Source organism: Neolamprologus multifasciatus, chromosome 11 (genome assembly GCF_963576455.1).
Source record: "Neolamprologus multifasciatus chromosome 11, fNeoMul1.2, whole genome shotgun sequence".
In the NCBI taxonomy this organism is placed as follows: domain Eukaryota; kingdom Metazoa; phylum Chordata; class Actinopteri; order Cichliformes; family Cichlidae; genus Neolamprologus; species Neolamprologus multifasciatus.
The window spans coordinates 210,193-235,417 of NC_140449.1; the positions used below are offsets into that span (position 1 = coordinate 210,193).

At 44.5% G+C, this 25,225-nt stretch overlaps 2 protein-coding genes across 2 annotated transcripts in view; one reads left to right on the forward strand and one right to left on the reverse strand.

Annotated features, from left to right (window-relative positions):
• LOC146507525 (E3 SUMO-protein ligase ZBED1-like) overlaps positions 1-25,225 on the forward strand; it is a 459,484-nt gene that overhangs the window by 48,892 nt on the left and 385,367 nt on the right. The gene's annotated exons all lie outside the window — the stretch shown is intronic.
• LOC146507527 (zinc finger protein RFP-like) lies at positions 15,606-23,235 on the reverse strand. Its single transcript, XM_085178532.1, has 2 exons — positions 23,126-23,235; positions 15,606-17,036 (listed from the first exon to the last, which is right to left on the reverse strand). The coding sequence occupies exon 2, from the start codon at positions 17,025-17,027 to the stop codon at positions 15,621-15,623; it is 1,407 nt and encodes a 468-aa protein (XP_085034658.1). The 5' UTR covers positions 17,028-17,036; positions 23,126-23,235; the 3' UTR covers positions 15,606-15,620.

Below are 25,225 nucleotides of genomic sequence, written 5' to 3' on the forward strand. Positions count from 1 at the left end.
GTTCCCACAAAGTTCCGGGGGCAGGCCCGGAGGTCGACGGCCCAAGAGTTCAAACCCGGGCAGTTCAGGGGGCCGGCCCTGAGGTCGACAACACAGAAGTCCAAAAAACAGTTCAGGAGGCCGACCGCGGAGCCAGCGGCGGCGACAGGGCAGGTCCGGAGGCCGGTCGCGTGGAAGTCAGCGGCGGTGGCGACTGAGCAGGGCCGGAGGCCGGCTGCGACAACGACAAAGTACAGCCAATGGCCTGGAAGGTGGCCGGATAGGACGAGGACGTGCAGGCCGGACAGGATGAGGTGAGGCAGAACCAGACGGCATGGAATCCTCAGGCGCAGACGAAGCAAGACGGGGTGAGGCAGGACCAGGCGACGCTGAAGCTGAAGCTGGACCAGGCGAAGCTGAAGACTCGGAGGCTGGACCAGACGAGGATGGCGCTGCAGGCGACGGCGTGGGAGCCGCGGGTGGTGGCGCTGCAGGCGACGGCGTGGGAGCTGCGGGTGGTGGCGCTGCAGGCAACAAAGACTGGACGGGCCCCTCGGACCCTCCAGCGGAGGCAGACGAAGGCTGGACCGGCCCCTCGGACCCTCCAGCGGAGGCAGACGAAGGCCGGACGGGCGCCTCTGACCCTCTGGCGGCAGCAGATGAAGGCTGGACGGGCCCCTCGGGCCCTCCAGCAGAGGCAGGTGGCTGGACGGGCCCCTTGGACCCTCCAGCGGAGACAGAAGGCTGAACGGGCCCCTCGGGCCCTCCAGTGGAGACAGAAGGCTGAACGGGCCCCTCAGACCCTTCAGCAGAGATGGTAGATGGCTGGAGCGGTTCTCCAGAACCCCCAGCAGGAACAGACGGCTGGACGGGCCCCTTGGTCTCTCCAGCAGAGACGAACAAAGTCTGGTGCGGTTCACCAGAACCTCCAGCAGAAACGCTGTCCTGCTGTGGCGAACGCAGCTGCTTTACAGCGAGCTCCATCTGCTGCTGCGTTGGTGTGGAGAGAGAGATAGCCAGCTCGCTGGCTCTGACGTGCTCCCTCCACGTGGCTATGGTGTGGCCCAGATAATTCAATTCAATTCAATTCAATTTTATTTATATAGCGCCAAATCACAACAAATGTCGCCTCAAGGCGCTTCATAGATACAGAGAAAAGCCCAACAATCATATGACCCCCTATGAGCAAGCACTTTGGCGACAGTGGGAAGGAAAAACTCCCTTTTAACAGGAAGAAACCTCCGGCAGAACCAGGCTCAGGGAGGGGCGGCCATCTGCTGCGACCGGTTGGGGTGAGAGAAGGAAGACAGGATAAAGACATGCTGTGGAAGAGAGACAGAGATTAATAACAGATACGATTCAATACAGAGAGGTCTGTTAATACTTATAATATAGATAAGTGTCCATGGAGAACTGATGAAGCTGGGGGTTGGTTGTAATCATTATCTCCACCGCCCTCAGTCCCACAGCCATAGCCTGTAAGCTATCGGCCTCAGCAATGCGGTCCAGCAAATCAACCAACCCCTTCATCTCAGCCTCAAAGTCTGAGATGGAACAGTCTACGGAGTCCATGTTCTGGTCGCGATCTTCTGTTATGTGAAGGCTGTGTGCAGGCAGGAGTGGTGATATGAAGGAACCAAAATGCAGACAGTCGGAGACGGAAAGTAACTCAAACTCAGATTTATTGCTAAACTCAAAAGGTAACAAACTTGCAAATAGACTTACGTAGACAGAAAACCAGAACACTAAACCCTAACAAAACCCACACAGAAAACCTAAACTAAGAATAAACCTATAACACATAAGGCAAAGCTAGAATATAATAAAATAAACAAAATCAAAGAACCAAAAACACAAAACACTGGGTCAACAACCCAGGCACCCTAACAGTCGTCTTCCTCTGTGGGCCCAACATCAGGCAGCATCCACGTATTTTTAAAACCCAGCACACTGCTTCAGAAACACTGAGTCCAGGTGACCAGAGTCATGTGATCAGTGAGGTCTTCACTCAGTATGTCACAGCTTCAGGACCTGATTCAGAGGTTTATAAGGACGTGGATCATTGGTGGTGATATTGTGTGAGAGCTGGTGAACCATGGGGAAAATAAATAAAAACCAGGCCATCAGCAACTCTACCCCCAGCTCTAAAACCTACATAATGCACTATACATATAGTTATATAGGTTATATTATGTTATATATAAACGTAGCTGAAGCAGTTCATTTTAATTTGTAGCTTCACGCTGCACTTCACATGTTTGTCCATCAGATGACAGCACAGAGGCCTGTGTTGGACAGCTTTGAGTAATGAAGTGTTTTCAATCCAAGCTTCAGAAAGCTTCATGTGGTCATCAAGGAACCAACCAGGAAATATCTGCTGTGTGTAAAAACACCAACACAAGAATCCAGAATGAAGACAAGAAACTTAAAGCTCACACACAAAACAGCTAATTTTGTGACGTGTTTCTGTAAAAACACCACAGAAGTGAATCATCAAAGTTTTAATGTGAGCTGATGCTGCTGCTGCAGAGTTTCTGTTAAGCTCCTGTGACCCCGCCTCCTCATACAGAGACATCTTATTGGCTTTATTCATTCTACTCAGCACAGACCTGATGCACCCTAGATCCCAACAAGAGCTCCAGTTGGATCCAGTTGGATCCAGTTTCTGCAGTAAATCTAATGACAGACCTCCAGGTGCACCTGCAGTCTTCTTGTTGTTTCAACCATGAACTCTGTTAAATGCAGTAATCAAACCATCATAGATCCAGTTTGACAGATGAAGCTGTCCCTCTAAATGTAATCTAACACAGCTTATTAAACTCACTGCAGTCTGTCCTACCTGGACATCAGGACAGACATCAGCTAGTTTTAGTGATCAGTGATAGAGTGTATAAGAAGATGGATGATGACATATTTGTTACTGTGTCTAACTGTGAGTAACTGAAGCTCTCAAAGGCTGAGGACAGACCCTGTCCCCAGAACGGAACCAAAAACAGGAGCACAAAGAGTGTAAAACAAAATGTGCACAAAACACTGGCGCACAGGGAGCAGTTCATCAATAATTCTGAGGACTGACCCGGAGGACGGCAACACAGGAGTCCAAAACAGTGTGGTTCCGGAGGCCAACCATGCAGACGGCAACCGCGGCGACGTGGAAACAGTTCAGGGGGCTGACCATGCGGAGGGCAGCGGTGGCGACTCAGACGAGGGAGATCTTGGGGAAGAGCCGGCCGTGCAAGGTATGGTCAAGGAAGTGGCGAGTCAACCGCAAGACCAGACGGCAGCTTAGCAGCTGCGGAACCAGAGGACGCTGAAGCTGACGCTGCAGACGATGATGAAGACTCGGAGGCTGGACCAGACGAGGATGAAGACTGGGAGGCTGGACCAGACAAGGATGAAGACTCGGAGGCTGGACCAGACGATGATGAAGACTCGGAGGCTGGACCAGACAAGGCAGAAGCAGAGGCTGCTGCAGGCGAGGGCTGAAGCGGCCCCTCGGACCCTACAGCGGAGACAGGTGGCTGAAGCGGCCCCCCGGCCCCTCGGCCCCTCGGCCCCTCCAGCGGAGACAGGAGACTGAACGGGCCCCTCGGACCCTCCAGCGGAGACGAGGAAGTGCTGGCCGGGCTCACCAGAACCCCCAGCGGACACGAGGAAGGGCTGGCCAGGCTCTCCAGAACCCCTAGCGGATGAGGCAGGTGGGGGCGTGGGAGCCGCGGAGTGCTGGATGGACTCACCTGAGCTTCCAGCAGGAGCTGATGCAGGGCCAGAGGGTAGTGGGACCACTGGCTGAATATTAGGCTGACTAGCCGGGTGAGTGTGTAGCTGACCAGGGAACTGAACAGCTACAGGGGACTGACCGGGAGACTGAACAGCCACAGAGGACTGACCGGGAGACTGAACAGCCACAGGGGACTGACCGGGAGACTGAACAACTACAGGGGACTGACCGGGAGACTGAACAGCTACAGGGGACTGACCGGGAGGCTGAACAGCTACAGGGGACTGACTGGGAGACTGAACAGCTACAGGGGACTCAACTGAAGTTTGCACTGGCACAGGGGACTGAACTAGTGGCTGTAGTGACGGTTGGGGAGAAAGTGGAGCTGGTGGTTGAGTAGATGACTGAGCTAGCGGCGACTGAGCTAATGGTTCAGGTGGAAATGTAGCTGCTGATGACAGAGCCAATGGCTGGGCTACAGGGAGAGGGGACACTGAAGACGCAGCTATGGGTAGCGGGGATAAGGGCTGTGCTGTGGGCAGCAGTGACGATTGTGGTGGAGGTGTAACGAGTGGAGGAGTGGCTGAATTGGCTGCGGGTCGGGCAGCTAATGGCTCAGCTACAGAGCGAATTAATGGCAGGGCTACAGGTTGAATGACTGACTGAGCAGCAGCCGGAATGGCTGAGTGTAGTGATGGTTGTGGTGGAATTGAAGCAGGTGGTAGTGTGGATGATGGAGCTAAGGGCAACTGAGTGGCTGACCGAACTGATGACTGAAGTGATGGTAGAGGCGAAAATGGAGCTTCTGGCTGGGCAGCTACGCGATGGGCCGGGCAGCTCCACGTCCAGCCAGTCGGGCAGGTGAGCAGTAGCAGCTGGGGGATGGAGGTGGAGCTCATTTAGGATTAAATGTTGTTCGAGTGGGTGCCAAGTAGCCAAGGAAGACTGGAAATTAAACGCTGTAGTTTTGTTTCCACAGCGCGGTGAAACCCCGTCCCCTCATGTTTAAGCCAGAGTTGGAGAAGTTTTTCCACTGAGTAAATATGTCCTGACGCAGTTCTTCTGGTAGGTTGAGTGCCGCAGTGTCCATGTCTGGCCACGTCATTCTGTCAGGAAACGCTGTGTGGCAGGAAGGAGTAGGACCCAAAATACAGGCACTCAGACTCAAGGGATTAACTCAAAATCACAGCTTTATTGGCTGGCAGGGAAAAAGCATACAAACGCAAACTAAACTAACTGGGAAATCACAAACTAAAACTCACAGGGAGACACAGGGAGATCCACACAGCAAGAGGAATGACGCAACACAGACTCAGAGAAACACAGGATTTAAATACACTGGGAAATAACGAGGGGAGCAAGACACAGAAACACAGGAAAAACTAAGAACGCTGGGTCGAATGAACCAGGATCCTGACAGATTAGGCTTACTCCACAACTGTAGTACAGAAAAAGTGATTTGTAGTCAGCTAAACGAGGGCTTTTCAGAGAGGTAGTGTTCAGTTAATGCTTGAAGAGATTTTACAAAAGAGTATAGGTGAGATAATGATGTTCAGATTTTTAAATGTCACTGGGAGTTTCTTAAGAAAATACCCAGGCCTTAAAATCGTCATGGTCCACACTCCAGCCCAGCAGGTGGCGGTAAAGCATCTTTAAATTGGCAGCAGAAGAAGAAGCAGCTAAATGTACACAGGTTAAATGGTTTCAATATTGTTAGCAGTCCAGTGGATTGAAGAAACAAAACCACTAAGATCTGTGATATGTTCAGACTCGAGCTCTTCACTGGCCAGTCTGCAAGACAGTCACTCAGAATGCAGACCTGACATTCTGATAGAGATCCAGCAAACATGATTCAGAATTGTTATGATGGGGCTTATGGTCACATTCTTATGGGTACCAGCGCATCATGGAGTTAAGGGAAATGAAATGGCAGATAGGACAGCAAAAGTCGCAACAAGGGGACCGATGGTAGATATGGTTATTAGTGTGAGTAGGATGGAGCTCAAGAATAGAATACGATACAAAATGAAGGAAAGGTGGCAAATGCAATGGGAGGAAGAGAGGAAAGGGCGATGGTTTTATAAAATCCAAAGGAAAGTGGGGGAAATGAGAAGTACAGGCCGAAACAGGAGAGAGGAGACGGGTCAAAGGAGCTTGCAAAGAAAAGCATCTGGACTTCTTTAAGTTGCTTGAAGACGTTTCACATCTCATCCGAGAAGCTTCTTCAGTTCTAAGGTCAAATGGTGGAGAGTCCCAGATTAAACCCGGTGGGAGTTTCCCCCCACAGAGGGACAAAAGGACCCCCTGATGATCCTCTAATCACATGAGCCAAGGTGTGAAATTGGGTGTGGGTCCCAATCAGCCAGGGTTTTGGGTGAGCTCATTGTGAAACCTGGCCCCACCTTATCATGCGAATTCCTAAGGTCAGATGGCCCAGGATGTGAGTGGGCGTTAAGGCATCTGGGGAGGGAACTCAAAACTGGATTATAGATGGTTTAAATCTGGGACTCCCCACCATTTGACCTTAGAACTGAAGAAGCTTCTCGGATGAGAGGTGAAACGTCTTCAAGCAACTTAAAGAAGTCCAGACGCTTTTCTTTGCAAGCTCCTTTGACTATGATGACCTGGATGACTGAGAACCTCACAGACAGAGAGAGAGGAGACAATTATATCTCTCTATATATATTCGGTCACACTGGTTTAAATAGCACATTGTTTTTAATAGGTAAACACTGTACAGGGGAGTGTGACTGCAGTAGGGAACAGGAAACAATAGAACATGTTTTATTGAATTGTCAGAAGTACAACTGGAGACTGGCTGCACTACATAGATAAATGGAAAATGTTTTGCCTGTTTTGTGGTGTTAGCTTCAGCCTCTTCACTCCTTTTTGTGCATCCCGCGTTTAGCTGCTTCTTGTTCTTCTTCTGTATAGGGTTTACTGGCGGTTGGCAAACAGAAAAATGGTGCATTACCGCCACCAACTGGTGTGGAGTGTGGACTGAAATGACAAAAAAAAAATGAAATTCAAAGCCTCTCGAACAAATGGGTCTGCCTTAAAAACCAAAATACAGCCTGATAACTTTCACTTATAGAGTTCGTGCGAAACAAATCAATCAAGTCCGTCAGGGTAATAAATGTAACGACACGCTGTGAGGAGTTAGTTTCTAGATGTTTGCCGACATAGTTTATCTTTTCATTCTTTCCCCACCTGGAAGCAACATGAGGCAGCTCATGTATCGATGTTACCAAAAAAAGGCGTCTGTTTTGGATAGCAGCTGTGAGACGAGCTGATATCCAGTGCTCTTCCATCTCCAAATATCTGTTGGTGTGCTCCAGACATTTTCATTCCGGTAAGTTCTAAATATGTTCATATCACTCTTTATTGTGCTGTATAAATAGTATAAATAGTGGTAATTTTTCAAAAGACACAGTAAATCAAGTAGTGTTAGTAGCGGTTGATATCATGTAAACACTGTCATGATTTTGAAAGTTTGAAATGGAATGAGAGAAGCTGCTTATTTTGTCATATGTGCCGATATTAAACTCAGGAGCCACATTCAGGTAAAAGTGTAAGAGCAAATGACCCATCAATAAAGGATAATGTTGGATCAGTGTTTCAATATTTATATCTTTTATTAGATGTACATGTGGTTTTGTTATTTTCCTTTTGGTTGAAAGTAAACTGAGAAAGAACTTTTTCATTAGTGATCTTAATAGTATTTTTTTCTGATATTAATGTAATTTTTTCATCTAATTGAATACAATCTATTTGTGTATGATTGTCAGTCCAAAGAGGGAGAGAGGAAAGAGGGGAACGTGAGGAGAAAGTACAAGGTCAGGAAGAACCAGGTAAGAAAACAGACGGGGAACAGTGACAGGCAAAACAGAAGCTGTTAAACTGCTTGAGAGAGTTGACCACCAAAAGTGATTTGCCAACTTCAAGGTGAGGTGACATAGGTTAAAATAATAGAAAAAACCTGCAGAGCCATATTAGTAGTATCTGCAGTAAAGATTTTTTCATACATTGTACCATAGGCAAAGCTGCCTCCATTTTTATAATTTTTTAATTAATATTTTGTACATTTCAAGGACTCTATTTTTGGAGTGTATTTTTATGTAACTGTATTGGATTATACATACACATTAAAAGTGAATCTCTGTCCAAAAAATGCACTCAGTTTACTTTTTACTCACTATGAGCATCATGCATTATTCTCCCAGTAATTAAGGTTAGGATATGTATTTTTTTTTATTCCAATCCGTTCTTCTTTTGCAGCCTTTAAATAACTTTTATCAGATTTGATGGTTTTGTGACAGTCTTTCCTAAAAAGTGTTTTGCTTTTCTTTAAAAAATGTGGGGATTAAATTGTGTTAAAATGTACAAAGCAGTGATGTCATGTTTTGTGACGAGGACCCAGGCACAGAGAGACTTGATGAATTTAAGAATCTTATGATTTAATAAAAAAATTTGCAGACTTGCACAGAGATGGTAAAATTATGATGACTGATAATGGAGACGAAGATAACAGACGATGAAGACAGGGAGGAACAGGGGTTTAAATGCACCAAGGAGACAGTCAGAGGGAACCCAGGACAGCTGGAGACATTTAAGAATGCAGGGACTGACAGAGACAGGGAAGAAGTCTCATTGTGATGAGTAAAGTTTATCTTGCCTGGGCAGCTCTCTGGGTGCTCAACACCACCAAAGCTCTGATCGTAGAATCACCCCAGTTCTCCACTAAATCTTTTCATGGCTCCGTCGTCCTCACCTGGTTTGAAACACAAATCCCTCTTTTTGAAGTCCAAATATCCTGATACTGCTCCAATAATGAGAATCCTTAACAGGAGAACAGTAAGGGTCACATGATCACTGTGTCAGCTGCAGATGTCCCTGCTGTTATCAGCTGAAGGTTGAGTGTTGGACATCTGGAAGGACAGAGAGACACTGTTAGAGGACAGATGTTGCACATGTGTGTGTGAAGCTTCACTTACTGTGTGTGGCTGACAGGATGGAAATGTTCCACTGCTGCAGTCAGAGCACTCAATGCGTGTGGAGGCTGTTCCTATGACAACAACAACATCACATCAACATCTGTGGATCAGTGCGACAGACTGACACCTTCTGCCCTCACACCAAAGACAGACACAAAGAAGATTTGCTGTGCACACAAACAGCAACACAAAAACTCAATCAGGACCTGCTGATAATAAATGCATACCATGAAAGAGTTTGGGTATCAGAAGGTTAAATACGTGACGCCGGTACATATATTCCGTTGCTTCCCAACGCTGACGCTAACAGAACTATGGAGCGGCAGATTTGTGCTGTTTGTGCTAGAGCTAAGCTGCACACAGCTGATGTTAGCCAGGAAAACATTACAGACTGATTTTAATGGAGAGACCGGAAATAAAAACACACACAGTTTGTTGTGTGAAGAACTCAAACATGAGCTGAACAAACAGTAAAGTTCCTAAATACAAACTGTTAAAGGAGGAAACAAAGCAAACTTACAGTTTCTTCACACAAACACCAACAACAAGCTCCACTCCACACCTGGACGCTAAACATTACACACAGGTGAGCTGCAGGAGGTGGGACTCCACCTGAAACTCAAGGCAGGTGGGAGGAGCTCAGTCAGTGCAGTAAAGTTCATTTAACTCGGAACTGGAAAATTTCTCACCTTTCTTTCCTTTTTCTTTTGCATAGAATTTGCATTGGATTTCCCCATGTGTGTCTCTGTATTCAGAGCCAATAGTACCACAATTTGTCATGCATAGATCATGAATGGATGAACAGATGCCACTTTAACTTATTTACAAGCTGACGTTTAAAAACATCAACCAATTAATGTATTTATTCATTTATATTCAGAGTTCCTCCAACCGCAGTAATTTTATCAAAAGATGAATAGGAAAAATTGTTAATGAAGACAAATCAAATCAGTCCGACATTTTTAATGAATCCTGATCATTTTATAGTCTTTGTGCTTATTATTTAATGTTACTCTGACTGCCGCTTTCTGTCCTTCATCACTGTGTATATTTGCCTTTAAACTTGTCAGACTAGTTCAGAGTAAAGGTCACTGTTGAAATGAAGTCTTGCTGTGGCTGCCAGTGTGAACACACTGATCCTGGTTTAGCTCTGACACTGTTTGCTTTATTTGGAATATGAACAATACAAACATTCAAAGCCAGGACGTTTCTCTGTTTACATTCTTCTAGATCCTGTTAAACTTTCTATTTACATCACAGTCAGTCAGTTATATATCCGGGGTATTTTTCCACTTACCAAAACACTGGTAATGACAGATAACTGTCCCACGAAGCTGGATTTCCACCTATTAAGTTAATCCAGGGTTTCAACTGTGTGTCCAAATGAAAGGGGTGGTGTTGGCAGCGTCTGACTAATATAAAAGGAGTGTTTCATAATCTTTTCATCTTCTTCAACAGAAAATTATTCCTATGAGTGACACCCACTCCAATTCAATTCAATTCAATTTCAATTCAATTGAATTTTATTTATATAGCGCCAAATCACAACAAATGTCGCCTCAAGGCGCTCCAGAAACCATGCCACAGCAAATTCTTTGATAATCTGTTATTTTATTCAATTCAGTTCATTTTAACTTAGATGGCACAAAATCACATTAAATTTCACCTAAAGGAGCGTTATATTGTAAGTTAAAGATCCTAAAATAAAACCCCAGCAATCTGAAAACTCCTTATGAGCAAGTGTTTGGGCGACAATGGGAAGGAAAAACTCATTTTTAACAGGAAGAAACCTCCAGAAGAACCAGGCTCAGGGAGGGGGCAGATATCTGTCGCAACAAGTTGGGGATGACGGGATGAAGACAGGACGAAGACATGCTGTGGAACAGAGTCAGTGTCAGGGGGCTGGGTCTACAACCCAGCATTTTTAGTTTATTTTGTATTTTTGTCGAAGTCAAAGTCAAAGAAACCTATTTGTCACATGCAAATTTTACAACCTGCAGTGAAATTGGAGCCACCTCCCCCAACCATACATAGCACAGACATCATATGTGAAGACAGGTCGGAGACAGGTAGTAGTTGGGAAAAAGAAAACAAAGAAATGTACAATACAATGGGTAAGTGGACAAGGGAAAAAAGAGACTAAAATGAAGAGAATGTTGGTTAGCTGATTTAGAGTGGCAAGGTATGGTGGGTGTGTTCCGGTTAAAGAACATGGAGGCAGCTTCCAAGTTCTGTTGATTTATTCAGCTGTGGTCTGTAGTAATGGTACATAAAGCAACTATCAGTACAGCATGCGTCAAACTTTCACCACACCCAAACATAATTCTAGCACAGAGATTACAGAAAGCAACTGTATTCAACACTCATGTATATAGCAACTTCAACAATTACACAAGGTTTATAATTAGCATTAACTAGCTTTGTAGTTTACATAGCGAATAAGCGTATGATGAAATTAGCATAGTCATGGGGAACAAATACACACCCTCATTTGCTGGATTATGTCCACACCTGGGACAGGCAGGATCGGCTTCTTGGAAAAATTTTGAAAGCCTCTCTATTGTATAATGAAGACGATGAAGAATTTTAAACCATGAAGATATGGCCATTCTATATGGTCAAAGGCCTTTTCTGCATCAAGAGAAATTATTATTTCTGAAGTTTTTTTTTACTCTGATCCATATAGGATATTAAGTAGCCGGTGCATATTATAAAATGACTGTGGCCCTGGTATAAAGCCGGTTTGATCAGGATTGATAATTTCTGGCAGTATAAGATCGATTCTATTAGCTAAGATTTTTGTGAGAATGTTGTAATCACAATTTAAGAGGCTCACCTGTCTGTAGGAGCTACATTGTGAGGGATCCTTACCCTTTTTGTACAGCACAGAAATTATGGCTTGTTACATAGTATCTGGTAGTTTCTCTTGAAATAATATTTCCTTGTATACAACTTTGAGTATTGGTGCTAGTTTGTCTATAAACATTTTATATAATTCAATAGGGAAACCGTCAGGTCCCGATCCCTTGTTACTTTGCAATGATTTAATTGCTTCAACAATTTCACTAATGGTTATCTCTCTATCAATTTCTGTTCTGTCATTTACAGATATTTGTGGAATCAGTAATCTAGCAAGCATTTCAGCAACGTTTTTTTATATATAATAATTTTCTCTTATAGAGGTCTGGTGTTGGATTTTCTGCATATAAGCAATCAATCTCTTTTATACTGTTGGCTAGGTTGTTCATTTGTTGTAAGTATTTCTTTTTTTGAAATGATGCATAAGAAATTATCTGGATTCTAGGCCTTTAATGCCTCCAATATAACAGTCATTTTCATTCCTTGGGTTTGATTTGTCTCTAAGAAATACAGTATTTGCTCAGAGACCATTTTTTTTAAATGAGTCTTTAATTAGGAGTAAAGGATCAAGCCGCCAGGCGGGTTTTTGACTTGGACATTCATAAAAATTAACATCTAATTGCACTGGACTATGGTCTGAGATAATGATAGAGTTATATTGGCAATCTAAAACCTAGAATAAAAGAATAAATAAAGATAAATAATAATAAATAAAGAATTCTATTATCTACAACAAAAAAATCCATCCGTGAGTATAACCGGTGTACTGGTGAGAAAAATGAGAATTGTTTAGATGTAGGATTTTTATTCCTCCAGGGGTCAAAAAAAGCGTAAGATTGCATAAAGGATTTTAGAACATTGCCCGCTTTTGAAATTTTGCTGTCAGGTTTTGGATTTGATCTTTCAAGTTGAGGATTAAGCACGCAGTTAGAGTCACCACCCAGTATCAAATGGGATTCTGTTAAATCTGGGAGGTGCTTTAAAAAAGTACAATAAAAATTTGGGTTGCCCCAGTTTGGTCCGTATACATTTGCAATAGTTACTTGTTTCCCATACAAACTGCCCTGTATAATAATATATCTCCCTCTGGTATCCGCCACAGTTGATAGTGGAATAAATGGAATCCCCTTCCTAAATAGAATAGCAACACCCCGTGATCTATCCTCAAATTTTGAGCTAAATACTTGGCTTATCCATATTTTTTTAAGTTTAATTTGTTCACTTGATCGGAGGTGTGTTTCCTGCAGATATACAACATCGGATCTCAATGATTTTAAATGAATAAAAATCCTTGTGTGTTTAACTGGATTATTTGTACCTTTAACATTCCAACTTATAAAACGAAGAGGCAGATGACTTTGCGAGTCATCCCCCCCCCCCCCCCCCCCCCCCCAAAAAGGAAAAAAATAAATAAATAAAAAGAGCCTCCAGGCTAGAATAGCAAAGTGACTAAACATACTGTTAACCGTCAAACTGCCCCTTAACTGGGCAAATATACGGTAAATGGTAAATGGCCTGTATTTGTATAGCGCTTTACATGGTCCCTAAGGACCCCAAAGCGCTTTACATGTTCAGTCATCCACCCATTCACACACACATTCACACACTGGTGAAGTGTGAAGTCCAACTTATCTCTTCTCATTTGCCCATACCGCTCACGGCCGTAGTAAGTCTTTTTTGATAAAGTCTATTGCAGCCGCTGGGTCGGTGAAACGATTGTCCTGTCCCATAGGTGAAGTGATGCCGAGAACAGCTGGAAACAAAAGTCCAAACTTAACGCCAGTGCAGCCTTGGAGCAAACTTTTAGCCTCCATTAAAGCAGCTCGTTTCTTTGCCACCATTGCTGTAAAATCAGGAAAAATACTTATCTTCATGTCCTGCAGCAGCAACGGCTGCGACTTGGCGAACCCTTCGGAACCCTTCTTCCTTCTCTTGGAAATAGTGGAACTTCACCACGATTACCCTGGGAGTTTCCCTGTTGACCCAAACTTCGGTGAGCGCGGTCCAGCATCGGAGAAAAATCGAGGCCCAGTATGTCTTTCAGCATTGCAGCAATAACAACCATGGGTTTCCCGGTGTTTTCAAAGCCCTCCTTCCCTCCTACAATGCGTGCATTGCATCAGCGTTGTCGCCTCTTGATGTCATCCAACTTGCTGGTTAGCTTAGCAACGTCTGATTTCAGCTTGCTAACCTCGTTTTCCAACTCCACTGTCCGGTCTGAATAAGTATTCAAACCAAACTCAACACTTTCCAAACGGGTCTCTTGCTTCTCCAGATCTTCTTTAAGTGTGTCTATTTTATCATTTAAATCTTTCATGCTTGAATCAATACGGTCCAGTATCCTCTTTTCAGAGCTAGCAATCGCTCTCATGATCTCAGTCACACCAGGAGGTGGTGCCGCCACACTGTCCTCAGCGTGGTTCGAGGCTTTTGCGGCCTGCTCTTTCCCGATCTAGTTTTGCTCATATTTCATACAATGACGCCTTAAAGATGTAAAGAGTGCGTCAGGACAGCACACGGGCATGTTATCGTAATGTTATTAAACATTATTATTGTTAAAAGTTCATTAGTTTTGGAGTGATTCAATTATGAAAAGAAGTTAACCCTTTGAGGAGCCCTGTACAACACGTCTTCACATGGCTCCGCCCCTACCCAAACTCTGAATTATATTTCTTGATTTTCAACTAATATAATTCCGTTTCTTTACTCAACATGTTTGTCATTTTTAACTGGACATATGAGATTGTATGTATTATTGAAGGGTCTACCTTACAATATAAAGCACTTTGAGGCGACTGTTGTTGTGATTTGGCGCTGTATGAATAAAACTGAATTGAACAATCAGTCCGGTTCACTTTGGTCACTTAAATATGATTATCAAACTGTTGTGTTATATTTATTACAGTTTCTGCTGCCTTTTGCCCACCATCATCACAGCGAGCACTGCACACCGTTTTCCCAACAGCAAGCCCTGGACCATCAGGGACCTGAAGGTCCTGCTGAATGAAAGAGGAGGTTCTTCAGGTCTGGGAAGAAATCACCAGCCTTCCTCCATCAGAGACATCAGCAGCAGGAGATGGAGGGGGGCAGCCTGGACGGAGACGATGAGCCTCTGTGTCAGCAAACTGTAACATCACAGCACCAACCTTACACCTCAATAGCTGTTAAACAATCCAACACAACCCCCCACCCCCACTCCAGGGTTTTCTATCAGGTCATAGTACCTGAATGAGTCATCAGAGTGTCTCTGACACGACAGCCAAAATGGCTACAAAAACATCACCGTGGTCCCCGGCACTGAGGCTTTATCCTCGCGTCATTAGCGTTTGTGTCGCACATTAATTACATCATGGAACACTCGGCCACATTGCTATGACAACCCCAGGCACATTAGGTCTTAGTCGGCTTTAATTGAAGATGAGTTGACGCAAGTGGTGCTGGTCCCAGTAAGAACTAATGGAAAAAGGGCTGCAGGCCTGGCAGCATCAGCACCAGGGTCCTGAAGTCCTGTGCTGCCTAGCACAGTGACACCCTGCAGGATCCCCGAGTGTGCTGCAGGAAAAGCTCCCCACACTATAGAAGACACCGTGTTTAGTCCCAGAGAAAGACCCGCCTTCTGCTCTTAATGACTTTAGACCAGTGACCTCAACATCACATGTCATGGAGGTGCTGGGAGACTGGATATGGAGTGTGGAGTAAATCAGGACTTCAACAGATAATTCATTTATTATGTAATCCTGTAAATATCAGATTTTACACTCAATATGTTCATTTGTTCCCTTCAATAAAAATCAATCAGTTCATCAAATAAAATCAGTCGTTGATCGACTCAGTTTGACTGACAGGACAGATGATTAGAGGTGCAGAGTTTTTACCACCATCATTAGGATTGGGACTGAAGAATGGGTGGAGTTTGTGAGTGAAGGAGCAGCCAGTAAAGGAGTAGATCAGAGCTGCAGCACCTACATCATAAAAGGAGACCAGACCCTCCTCATAATCCACAAATCCATCCCCACCTTCTCAGGACCAGGATGAAGACAGAGAGGGACTGAATACTCAGTACAAGCTTAGTACTCATTTCCATTTTTCAGTATCATAGTCCAGAAACCATCCTGAGGTCTCAGTGGGATTAGTCCCTTCCTTTTGATCGAATCTCTGGCCACTCCTAAAGTCCAGTCAGTCTTTCCTTTAACCTGAACCTCAAAGTAAAATCTGCCTGAAGAAGAACTCTGCTCTCCTAAAACACAAGGACATGGAGAAAATCTCTCTGGGTTGTCTGGAAGATTCTTCCTCACATCAATATGATAAACTTGTTTTCCATCATCAGACAGGATGAGAGCAGGATGTGCTGTATCAGGATCCAGAGTCACATCCACTGCATACTGCTGGACCCTCTTCAGCTCAGCCGCAAACAGCTTCTTCTTCATGGGTTTCCACATTGTCCGCTCCAGCTGAGCCACAGCTCTCACCACAGTCCCCTCATGTGATGGTGGACAGACTCTGACCTCTGTCCAGTCCTTGCTGGGTGGAGCAGCTTTCAGGGAGGAGAAGCTTTGGAGGAGGTGGAGGTGGTCTTCAGAGCGTGAGAGCTGCTCAACCTCAGAGCTTCTCTCCATCAGCTCAGAGATTTCCTGTTCCAGATCTTTGATGAGACCTTCAGCCTGTTTCTCTGTAGCTTCCTGTTTGTCTTCGATCTCCTTCATGAGCTCCTTCAGGCGTCTCTCAACAGACTCCTTCAGAGCCGTGAGGACCTGAACACCTTCTGCTTTCTGTCTGTCTGCAGCATCTTTACTCATCTTCACCGACTCTTTGATCTCATGAATCTTCAGTCGTCTCTTCTGGATCATCTGCTGAATCTCAGCCCCTGTCTTACCCAGCTCTGCCTTCTTTCCTTCATATTCTTCTCTCGGAGGAACAAACTCGTGGTTCCTGTGGTCTAAAACAGAGCAGAGCACACAGACACACATCTGGTCGGTCTTACAGAACAGCTCCAGAAGTTTATCGTGCTTCTTACATATCCTGCCTTCCAGGTTCTCCACAGGCTCAATCAGCTGATGTCTTTTCAGACTTGTAGCTGTCAGATGAGGCTCCAGGTGACTCTGACAGTAGGAGGTCTGACACACCAGGCAGGACTTCAGGGCCTTCAGTCTGGTTCCAGTGCAGACGTCACAGGGAACTTCTCCTGGTTTGGCAGCTTGTTGCTCTGAGCTGCTGCTGCTGGCTTTCTGCTGAGCTTCACGTCTGAACTGAGCAACCATCTCAGAGAACAATGTGTTGATATCTAGTTCAGGTCGTCTCTTGAACACTCTGTTACACATAGGACACTTATTTATGCCATTAGTGTCCCAGTGCTGACTGATGCAGGTTTTGCAGAAGTTGTGTCCACATGGTGTAGTGACTGGATCAGTGAACACATCCAGACAGATGGAGCACAGAAACTGATCTTCAGATCGCAGATTGCTGGCAGCAGACATGTCTGCACTCTGAGGGAGAAAGAAAAGAATCATTTTATTCAAAATTCACTTTAAATGTCTTTTCTTTTTTTTAAGACAGAAACAAGCATCAGTAGTCTAAGGAGCTTGGAAAGAAAAGCATCTGGACTTCTTTAAGTTTCTTGAAGAAGTTTCATCAGAGAAGCTTCTTCAGTTCTAAGAGTAACTGGTAGAGACCCAGCAACACACTCAGACAAAAACTGGTTCATCCCAAACACAAAACTCCAAAACACAGACTTAACAATGTGGTGTATGCTGTACAGTGCAGCGAGGAATGCCCAGACCTCTACATTGGAGAGACCAAACAGCCACTTCATAAGCGCATGGCAAAACATAGAAGAGCCACCTCCACAGGACAAGACTCAGCTGTCCATCTGAATCTAAAGGTCAAAGTTCACTCTTTCGAGGATGCCAATGTTCACATTTTGGACAGAGAGGACAGATGGTTTGAAAGAGGAGTGAAAGAAGCATCTATGTCCACTGTGAGCGACCATCTTTGAACAGAGGCGGTGGTTTACGACACCAACTCTCTGCCATCTATAATCCAGTTTTGAGTTCCCTCCCCAGACGCCTGAACGCCCACTCACATCCTGGGCCATCTGACCTCAGGGAATCTCATGATAGGGTGGGGCCAGGTTTCACAATGAACTCACCCGAAACCCTGGCTGATTAGGTCCCACACCCGCTTTCATACCTTGGCTCATGTGATTGGAGGATCATTGGGGGGTCCATGACCCTGTTTGGGGGGATACTCCCACAGGGTTTAAATCTGGGACTCCCCACCATTTGACCTTAGAACTGAAGAAGCTTCTCGGATGAGAGGTGAAACGTCTTCAAGCAACTTAAAGAAGTCCAGACACTTTTCTTTCCAGGCTCCTTAGACTACGATGACCTGGATGACTGAGAACCTTCACAGACATATGAGCTTAAAGTGCTTCACAGAGCTGAAATTTAAACTATATTGTAGACAATGTTAAACTTGATCATCATCTTGGCTCCTCTGACGACCTGTTTGCTGCTGCCTGCTGCTGAAAGGCAGCAGGCAGAGGGGACACTTGGGCAGTGTATTTACCGCAGCATATAATGTGTTTTCTGGATACACTGTGGTTTTTCAGCATTTCAATTCTAAACATGTTAGCCAAATTAGCTCTCCCCGACAGAATTTCCCATGTCGGAAGCACTGGGCTGTCTAAATTACAGACAAACAGTATCCCCAGTGGCGGTCCTAGCCTGTTTGGCCCCCTGGGCGAAGACTCCCTCTGGCACACCCCCCACCACACACACACCACCACACACACACACAGGATTGTACATTAACATAAAACTGTTGTTGGAACCATACTGAATTTCACCAGAGAAACATACACACACACAGATATGAAGAGACAGAGAGTATGCATTGTATGCAAACGGCTACCAAACAGCCATCATAATTCATACAATACAATGAGAACAGGACAAATCAACAACTGACAATGACTAATTAATTATTAATATAATATAATATAATATAATATTAATTATAATATAATAATTAATATTAAAATCTGTAACATAATGTATTGTTTGGAGTTTAGTCTGTTACTGTTACTATTTTTACCATTTCTTCTTGGAGCAACTGTAACTCACATTATTTCCTTAGGGATTAATAAAGTATTCTGATTCTTATTATCCAATCACACACCTGCTTACCTGAATCTTTGGCTCGTTTCTCTTCCTCTTCTTTTCTCTTTTTTCTAAACTGAGCACCTGATGGCTTTAACCCAGGATTCAAATCATGAATACATAATGGGCTTGAATTTACAACATTTTGAATGAAATGTGCTCTATTTGGAAGCAGCAGGTCTCCCTCCCCTTTCCACTGGTTGTGTGTGAGATTTAAAAATAATAAAAATATTTCGTGTTTGTTGGTTTGTTTTTATTTTCTTTCATTTTGCGAGTTGGTTATTAGATGCCACCCCGCCCTCTCCTCCCTGTGCCGCAAGCAGCAGGCGCACCTCGCAAACGGAGGGCGTCCTTACTCCCAGAAAATGGCCAATAGAAAACCGATCGGTGCCTATGCCATCCCCAGAATGCGCTGGCACGAAGTTGCGCAGCATGAGTATGAGCAATTTATATTTTTTTTTGCTGATGCCCGTGATGCCGCCCCCTACCATGATGCCGTCCCGGGCAACCGCCCGTGTCGCCCGTATCTAAAAACGCTACTGAGTATCCCACATTCTTGATTTTAGTTTGCAAATAAGGACTTATTGCTCCTGAAATTGTGGAGGTTTTAGCTCTTTAAACAGTAAAGTTACAGGCCACTCTCTTCCATTTTTTTTTTTTTTTTGCCTGTCCCTTTTGGTTCTTTTGCATCAGAATTATTGTCTAAAGGTGAGGAAAGATGCCCGACGGATTTGCTTTACCAAATTGACCATCCCAGCCTTGCAGTAATGGTCTATTTGACCTTTTATTGTTTATTTTATTTATTTTTTATTTTCACTTGCTAGATACGGGACAGACTTGAATGAGGAAAAGAAAATGGAGAAAGGAAGAGGGGGAAAAACAGCGGAGAAGAGGGACGGGGATAAAGGGCAAAAAAACAATACATGTATCAATCACCTGAATCACCTGTTGAGAAAGAAAAAAGAAAACAAGCAGAAGAAAAAGAGCAACATAATAAACAACATCACGATGATCTATGGGAATATAACTGTAAATACTAAATATTAAATATTATTGTGCAGCACGTAATATCGACAGCGCACAGTGTGCTTTGAGGTACGAGCCAAAAAGGGTGTAGTTTGTGTGTGTGAGCACCCGTGTGTACACCTGTGAGCGTGGACGCGCTTGTTTTTAAAAGGTTCCTTCATGTAATGATCTGTTAGAGGGGGGGGGGGGGGGGGGGGGCGTTGCCCCGTCCTCCAGGGCATGAAGCAGGTATGGAGGAGTATGTCTGTGAAGGTTCTCAGTCATCCAGGTCATCGTAGTCAAAGGAGCTTGCAAAGAAAAGCGTCTGGACTTCTTTAAGTTACTTGAAGACGTTTCACCTCTCATCCGAGAGGCTTCTTCAGTTCTAAGGTCAAATGGTGGAGAGTCCCAGATATAAACCTGGTGGGAGTGTCCCCCCACAGAGGGACAAAAGGACCCCCTGATGATCCTCTAATCGCCTGAGCCAAGGTGTGGAACTGGGTGTGGGTCCCAATCAGCCAGAGTTTCAGGTGAGTTCATTGTGAAACCTGGCCCCACCTTATCATGCGAATTCCTGAGGTCAGATGGCCCAGGGTGTGAGTGGGCGTTCAGGCGTCTGGGAAGGGATCTCAAAACTGGATTATAGATGGCAGAGAGTTGGTGTCGTAAACCACCGCCTCTGTTCAAAGATGGTCGCTCACAGTGGACATAGATGGCTTCTTTCACTCCTCTTTCAAACCATCTGTCCTCTCTGTCCAAAATGTGAACATTGGCATCCTCGAAAGAGTGACCTTTGACCTTAAGATGCAGATGGACAGCTGAATCTTGTCCTGTGGAGGTGGCTCTTCTGTGTTGTGCCATGCGCTTGTGAAGTGGCTGTTTGGTCTCTCCAATGTAGAGGTCTGGGCATTCCTCGCTGCACTGTACGGCATACACCACATTGTTAAGTCTGTGTTTTGGCGTTTTGTCTTTCGGGTGAACCAGTTTTTGTCTGAGTGTGTTGCTGGGTCTGCAGTACACCGGGATGTCATGCTTGGAGAAAACCCTCCTGAGTTTCTCTGATACACCGGCTACATAGGGGATGACAATGTTGTTGCGTCTGTCCTTCTTATCCTCCCTCGCTGGTGTCTGATCTTCATCTTGAAGATCAGCCAGAGTTTGGTGTCTGATCGCTGGTGTCTGATCTTCATCTTGAAGATCAGCCAGAGTTTGGTGTCTGATCCCTGGTGTCTGATCTTCATCTTGAAGAACGTTTTCATTGTCTAAATTCATAATGCCAGGCTCAGTAATTCCAGGTTTGGCAGCAGCAAAGTGGAAACAGTCATTAACACAGGACGTGGGCTCAGGAAAGACAGTCACTGCCGGTTGTTTACATGTCCCGACATCCGGCTGTGGGGTGCCACGCCGACGGCGCAAACGTCGCTTCTTTCTTGGAGACGGCTCCGACAGGCCGGGTAATACCTCGTCCGGCGGTTCGGACGGCACGTCCTCCGCTGAAGCGAGCAGGCGAGCGGTAGCGGTGGGGGGGTGTAGGTGAAGCTCGTGGAGAACGAAATTCTGCACAAGCGGATGCAGAGAGTCCAATAGCCAGGGATAACCCGAAATAAGGTGTTGTAGGTTGGCTTCCACGGTGTAAAGAGAGGTTTCTCCCTCATGCTCTAACCACTGGTTAATTAATTTAGAAGCAGAGTCGATAACGGCCTCCTGAAGCTCCCTGGGTGGGCTGAATGCCGCTGGATCCATATCTGGCTGGTCCGTACTGTCACGGCGAGTGAGATGAGCCGTATAAAAATAATAAATGAGGATCCAATCGCAGGCAGTAGTGGAGGAGTGAAGGTGGTTTATTTAACACAATGCGCCAGTGGAAAAATGGAAACAGAGATCACACTAAACTATACTGGAGACAACTAAACTACTGAATATGAACCGGAACTCAAACATGAAGCAAGGCGGACGACGGTACAAGATGGTGACGGCAGGGAACACACAGATGAAACATGGTGGAAACACAGACGGACCAGCAACTATGATGACAGAGGACACGACTTAAATACACACAGAGAAACATGGGAATTACACACAGGTGGTGGACACAGCTGGGAATAATCAACAAGACGAGACAGAGGGAAAACTGAACACACTCACATGAGACGCAAACCTTCACAATAAAACAGGAAACGAGAACACTACACCAAGACGCAGACCTGAGAGACAGACAGACAGAATGACACATGGAACCTGAACTAAACTAAATGTGAGATACAACCGAGAACAAATCCTTAACATGAATAAACAGAAACATAGAATTCTAATAATAATAATCCTCATAGTGCCCAAAACCACGACAATTAGTCAAAAATAAACTAACAATCCAAAACTCAAAATACTGGGTCGAAACCGACCCAGAACCGTGACAATCCCATGTTTTCCCCAGCCCGTTATGTCGTTGCTCTCCCCATGTTCTCTTCCCCCCTCCTGTCTCCGCCTCTGTGTACTTCCCGTTTTACTTTGGCAGTCTCCCGCCAGTATTTGTCATGTTGTGTTTGCTCCTGCCTTGTCTCATTATGATTATCTGTGTCAGCTGTGTTCCCACTTCCCTCATTAACCCTCTGTGTATTTATGTCCGCGTCTCCCTCATAGCTGTGTGCGATTCTCCCTGTGTCTCCTGGTGCGCATTATAATTACTTTTTCCCAGTTTAGTTTTGTATTGTTTGGATGATCTGTTTGCCCAGCAATAAAGCTGTGCTTTTGAGTTTAAGTTCTGTCCCTGTAAGTTTGCGTTTGGGTCCAATTCCTGCCTGCCACACAGCCAAATCATGACACATCCACTTCTAAAATTAACAAAGTAAAGAAGATTAAGAGTGACCAACAGCTGACTAAAACTGACTACAAGCTGACTCTGGTACTACTCGTAAAATGCCCTGGAGAAAAGGTGTTTTTAAAAGTGATTTAAAGGTTTCAAATGTTTCGTTTTCAAACCCCCGCGGTCTTTCGCTACTTTGTGTTGGTCTTTCACGTGGCATTCCAACAAAACTGATTCATGTTTGTGGCTGTAATGTGACAAAATGTGGAAAAGTTCAAGGGGGCCGAATACTTTTGCAAGCCACTGTATTTATCAAATGTACACACACGTAGCCTTACAGGAATATCTGGACCACGGCCAATCAGAGAGGTTCCGCCCTGTCTCTGATTGGCTTAGACCTTGATATGGGCATCATGTGTGTCTGCCGTTGACCACACGGAGACTTTCAGAGTTATGGAGACTTGAGCAAACGGCTGGTCGTACCGGTGTGACCTAGGATATTCTTTAGTCGCACCATTGAGAAATTAGGTCGCACTCTAGAGCCCTGACGAAAGTGAACAGAGCGAAAATTTGTGTAGAAACAGGAAGAGTGATCAGCTGCACTCACCACTGTTGCTGAGAGAAACCTGATGTACTCCGGGGAATCTTCTTTTAGAGACAAACAGGACTCGACTGCCGCTCTGCTGCTGCTCTCTCACACTTTCACCTCTGGAAAATGACGTTGAACTTTCAGGTGTTGCTCCGCCTCTACCTGCAGCTGTTTGTCTGGCTTTGCTGCCTCTCCCTTTACAGGAATCAGCTGGTCTGTACTCAGTGACTTTGTGCAGTGAGGGGGAGAAGTGAGGAGTGCTGTGGGTAAAGTTCACACAGTAATGACGGCCTCAGGTGATCAGGAGAAACTCACCTGGATTTCCTTTTTGTGTCCTTGACCAGATCAGTTTCAAGGCTTTTGTAACATTTCTCAGATTGAAAGTAAAATAATATAAAATGCTGTGTTAATTATACTGTTTTTCATAAGCCAATAGAAATGTACGTGACTGTACCTGAGATTATTAATATATTTTTGCATTTAAGAAAGTTTTTTCTTTAAAAAATATGATTTAACATGGCAGGTAAATAAAATTAAAGGGTTTGGGTTTTCTTTCTCTTTTGTAGGACAGATATTTGCATCAACACTTTGCAGTTTCTAAAATGGAAACTAAGGGCAGTTCATTTTTTTCTCTTTTCAATATTGATTATTCTTCATTAATGTATGGTGGCCCTGAGAGGCAAAACGGACTGCAACTTCAGAAAACACCTGCAATAAGAACAAACAAAACACAATGGAAATAGGAAAAAACTATATTTTGTTGAAATAAATGGGTTACACAGCGGTCTTTTCCTGTTTTCTTTTCCTGTTTCATATGTTAGACTATTACCTCTTTATTTTTTGGTAATCCCCCCCCAAAAAAAAAAAAACAAAAAAAAAAAACACACACACACATTAAGAGGCTCTAATGCCCGTGTCTCAATCTCGCGACCCATGTCTTTTTAATTTTTAATTTAAGACACTTATGTGTCTTATTTTATAATATAATAATATTATTTATGAAATTAATTGCTAAAATCATACAACTCATGTGTTAAGAAATATGTTCTAAAACACTTCTTCAGCAGAGAATCAGAGAGGAGAAACACACAGATTTTCTTGCTAGCAAGGGCAGCCTAGAGTGAGACTCAGAGACTCGCCCTGAGGACTTGCCCTGGTCCTTTATTTATACACTTCAGTGGGTGCTTGTGTGGTGTGTGTGTGGTGTGTGTGTGGTGTGTGAGGGGGGGTCAGAGTGTGACCCCATAAAGACTTCCCTAAAACTGCTGGTCTGGAAAGTCCAGCAGTTCATCAAACCAAAACCACTTAGACTGGAAACAGATATAACTACGTTAATCCTACCGTAAAACAATAAAACAAGGTACGAACTTTTCCCATGCTCCTAGGATGTGGTGGTGAAAGCCAGAACACCCTGGAATGTTACAGACTTCCTAGGATGAGACATCCTTTCAATAAACACAAATGGTTACATGCAGTATTCTACCATATTCAAACTTATATCATTAAAAGATTATACTGACTACTAAGTACAATTTTCCATTGACATTCCCTCCTGTTGTCAGTATAAATTTAAGTGAGATATCAGTATGTAACACCTTGTTGTACATTTTCTGTCACACATTAGTCACACAAAGTCTTCATGTTCCAACAGGTCGGAGTCATTATCATCACTTGTCACGGCTATGTATGCAGCAACAGTGGAAAATATTATGCGGTTAATCAAGAGTTTTAAACATGGCAGTATACATGTTACAAAGACACATAATAAAAGTAGAAATATCCCAACTCCGATGAGTCGTCCTTTTAGCACCTGTAACCAGGAGCCAATGTAAAGCCAAGAAAACCAGTCACTTGTATCACTCATATAGTCCTGATTTTGGGCCTGCTGGATTTGTCTCAAAGGCATGCTGGGCATATGGGAACAGACATAATAGTCTGTATTTGCCGATTCTGTCTTTGTCCTGTAAAGGTGAGCGTCGTAGTCAAGGTAACCAGGAGGGTCCACCTTCCCATGGCTACGTACAGGTCCGTCACACCCTACTACTTGGTTACTCTAGAGTTGGCCAATGGCTGGAGGTTGAAGTGCGAGCAATTCCCTACGGGCGCCCAATCAGCACT

Bases quoted from the DNA above. Each gene is read 5' to 3' on its own strand.
- LOC146507527 (XM_085178532.1), bottom strand. From the start codon at position 17,027: ATGTCTGCTGCCAGCAATCTGCGATCTGAAGATCAGTTTCTGTGCTCC.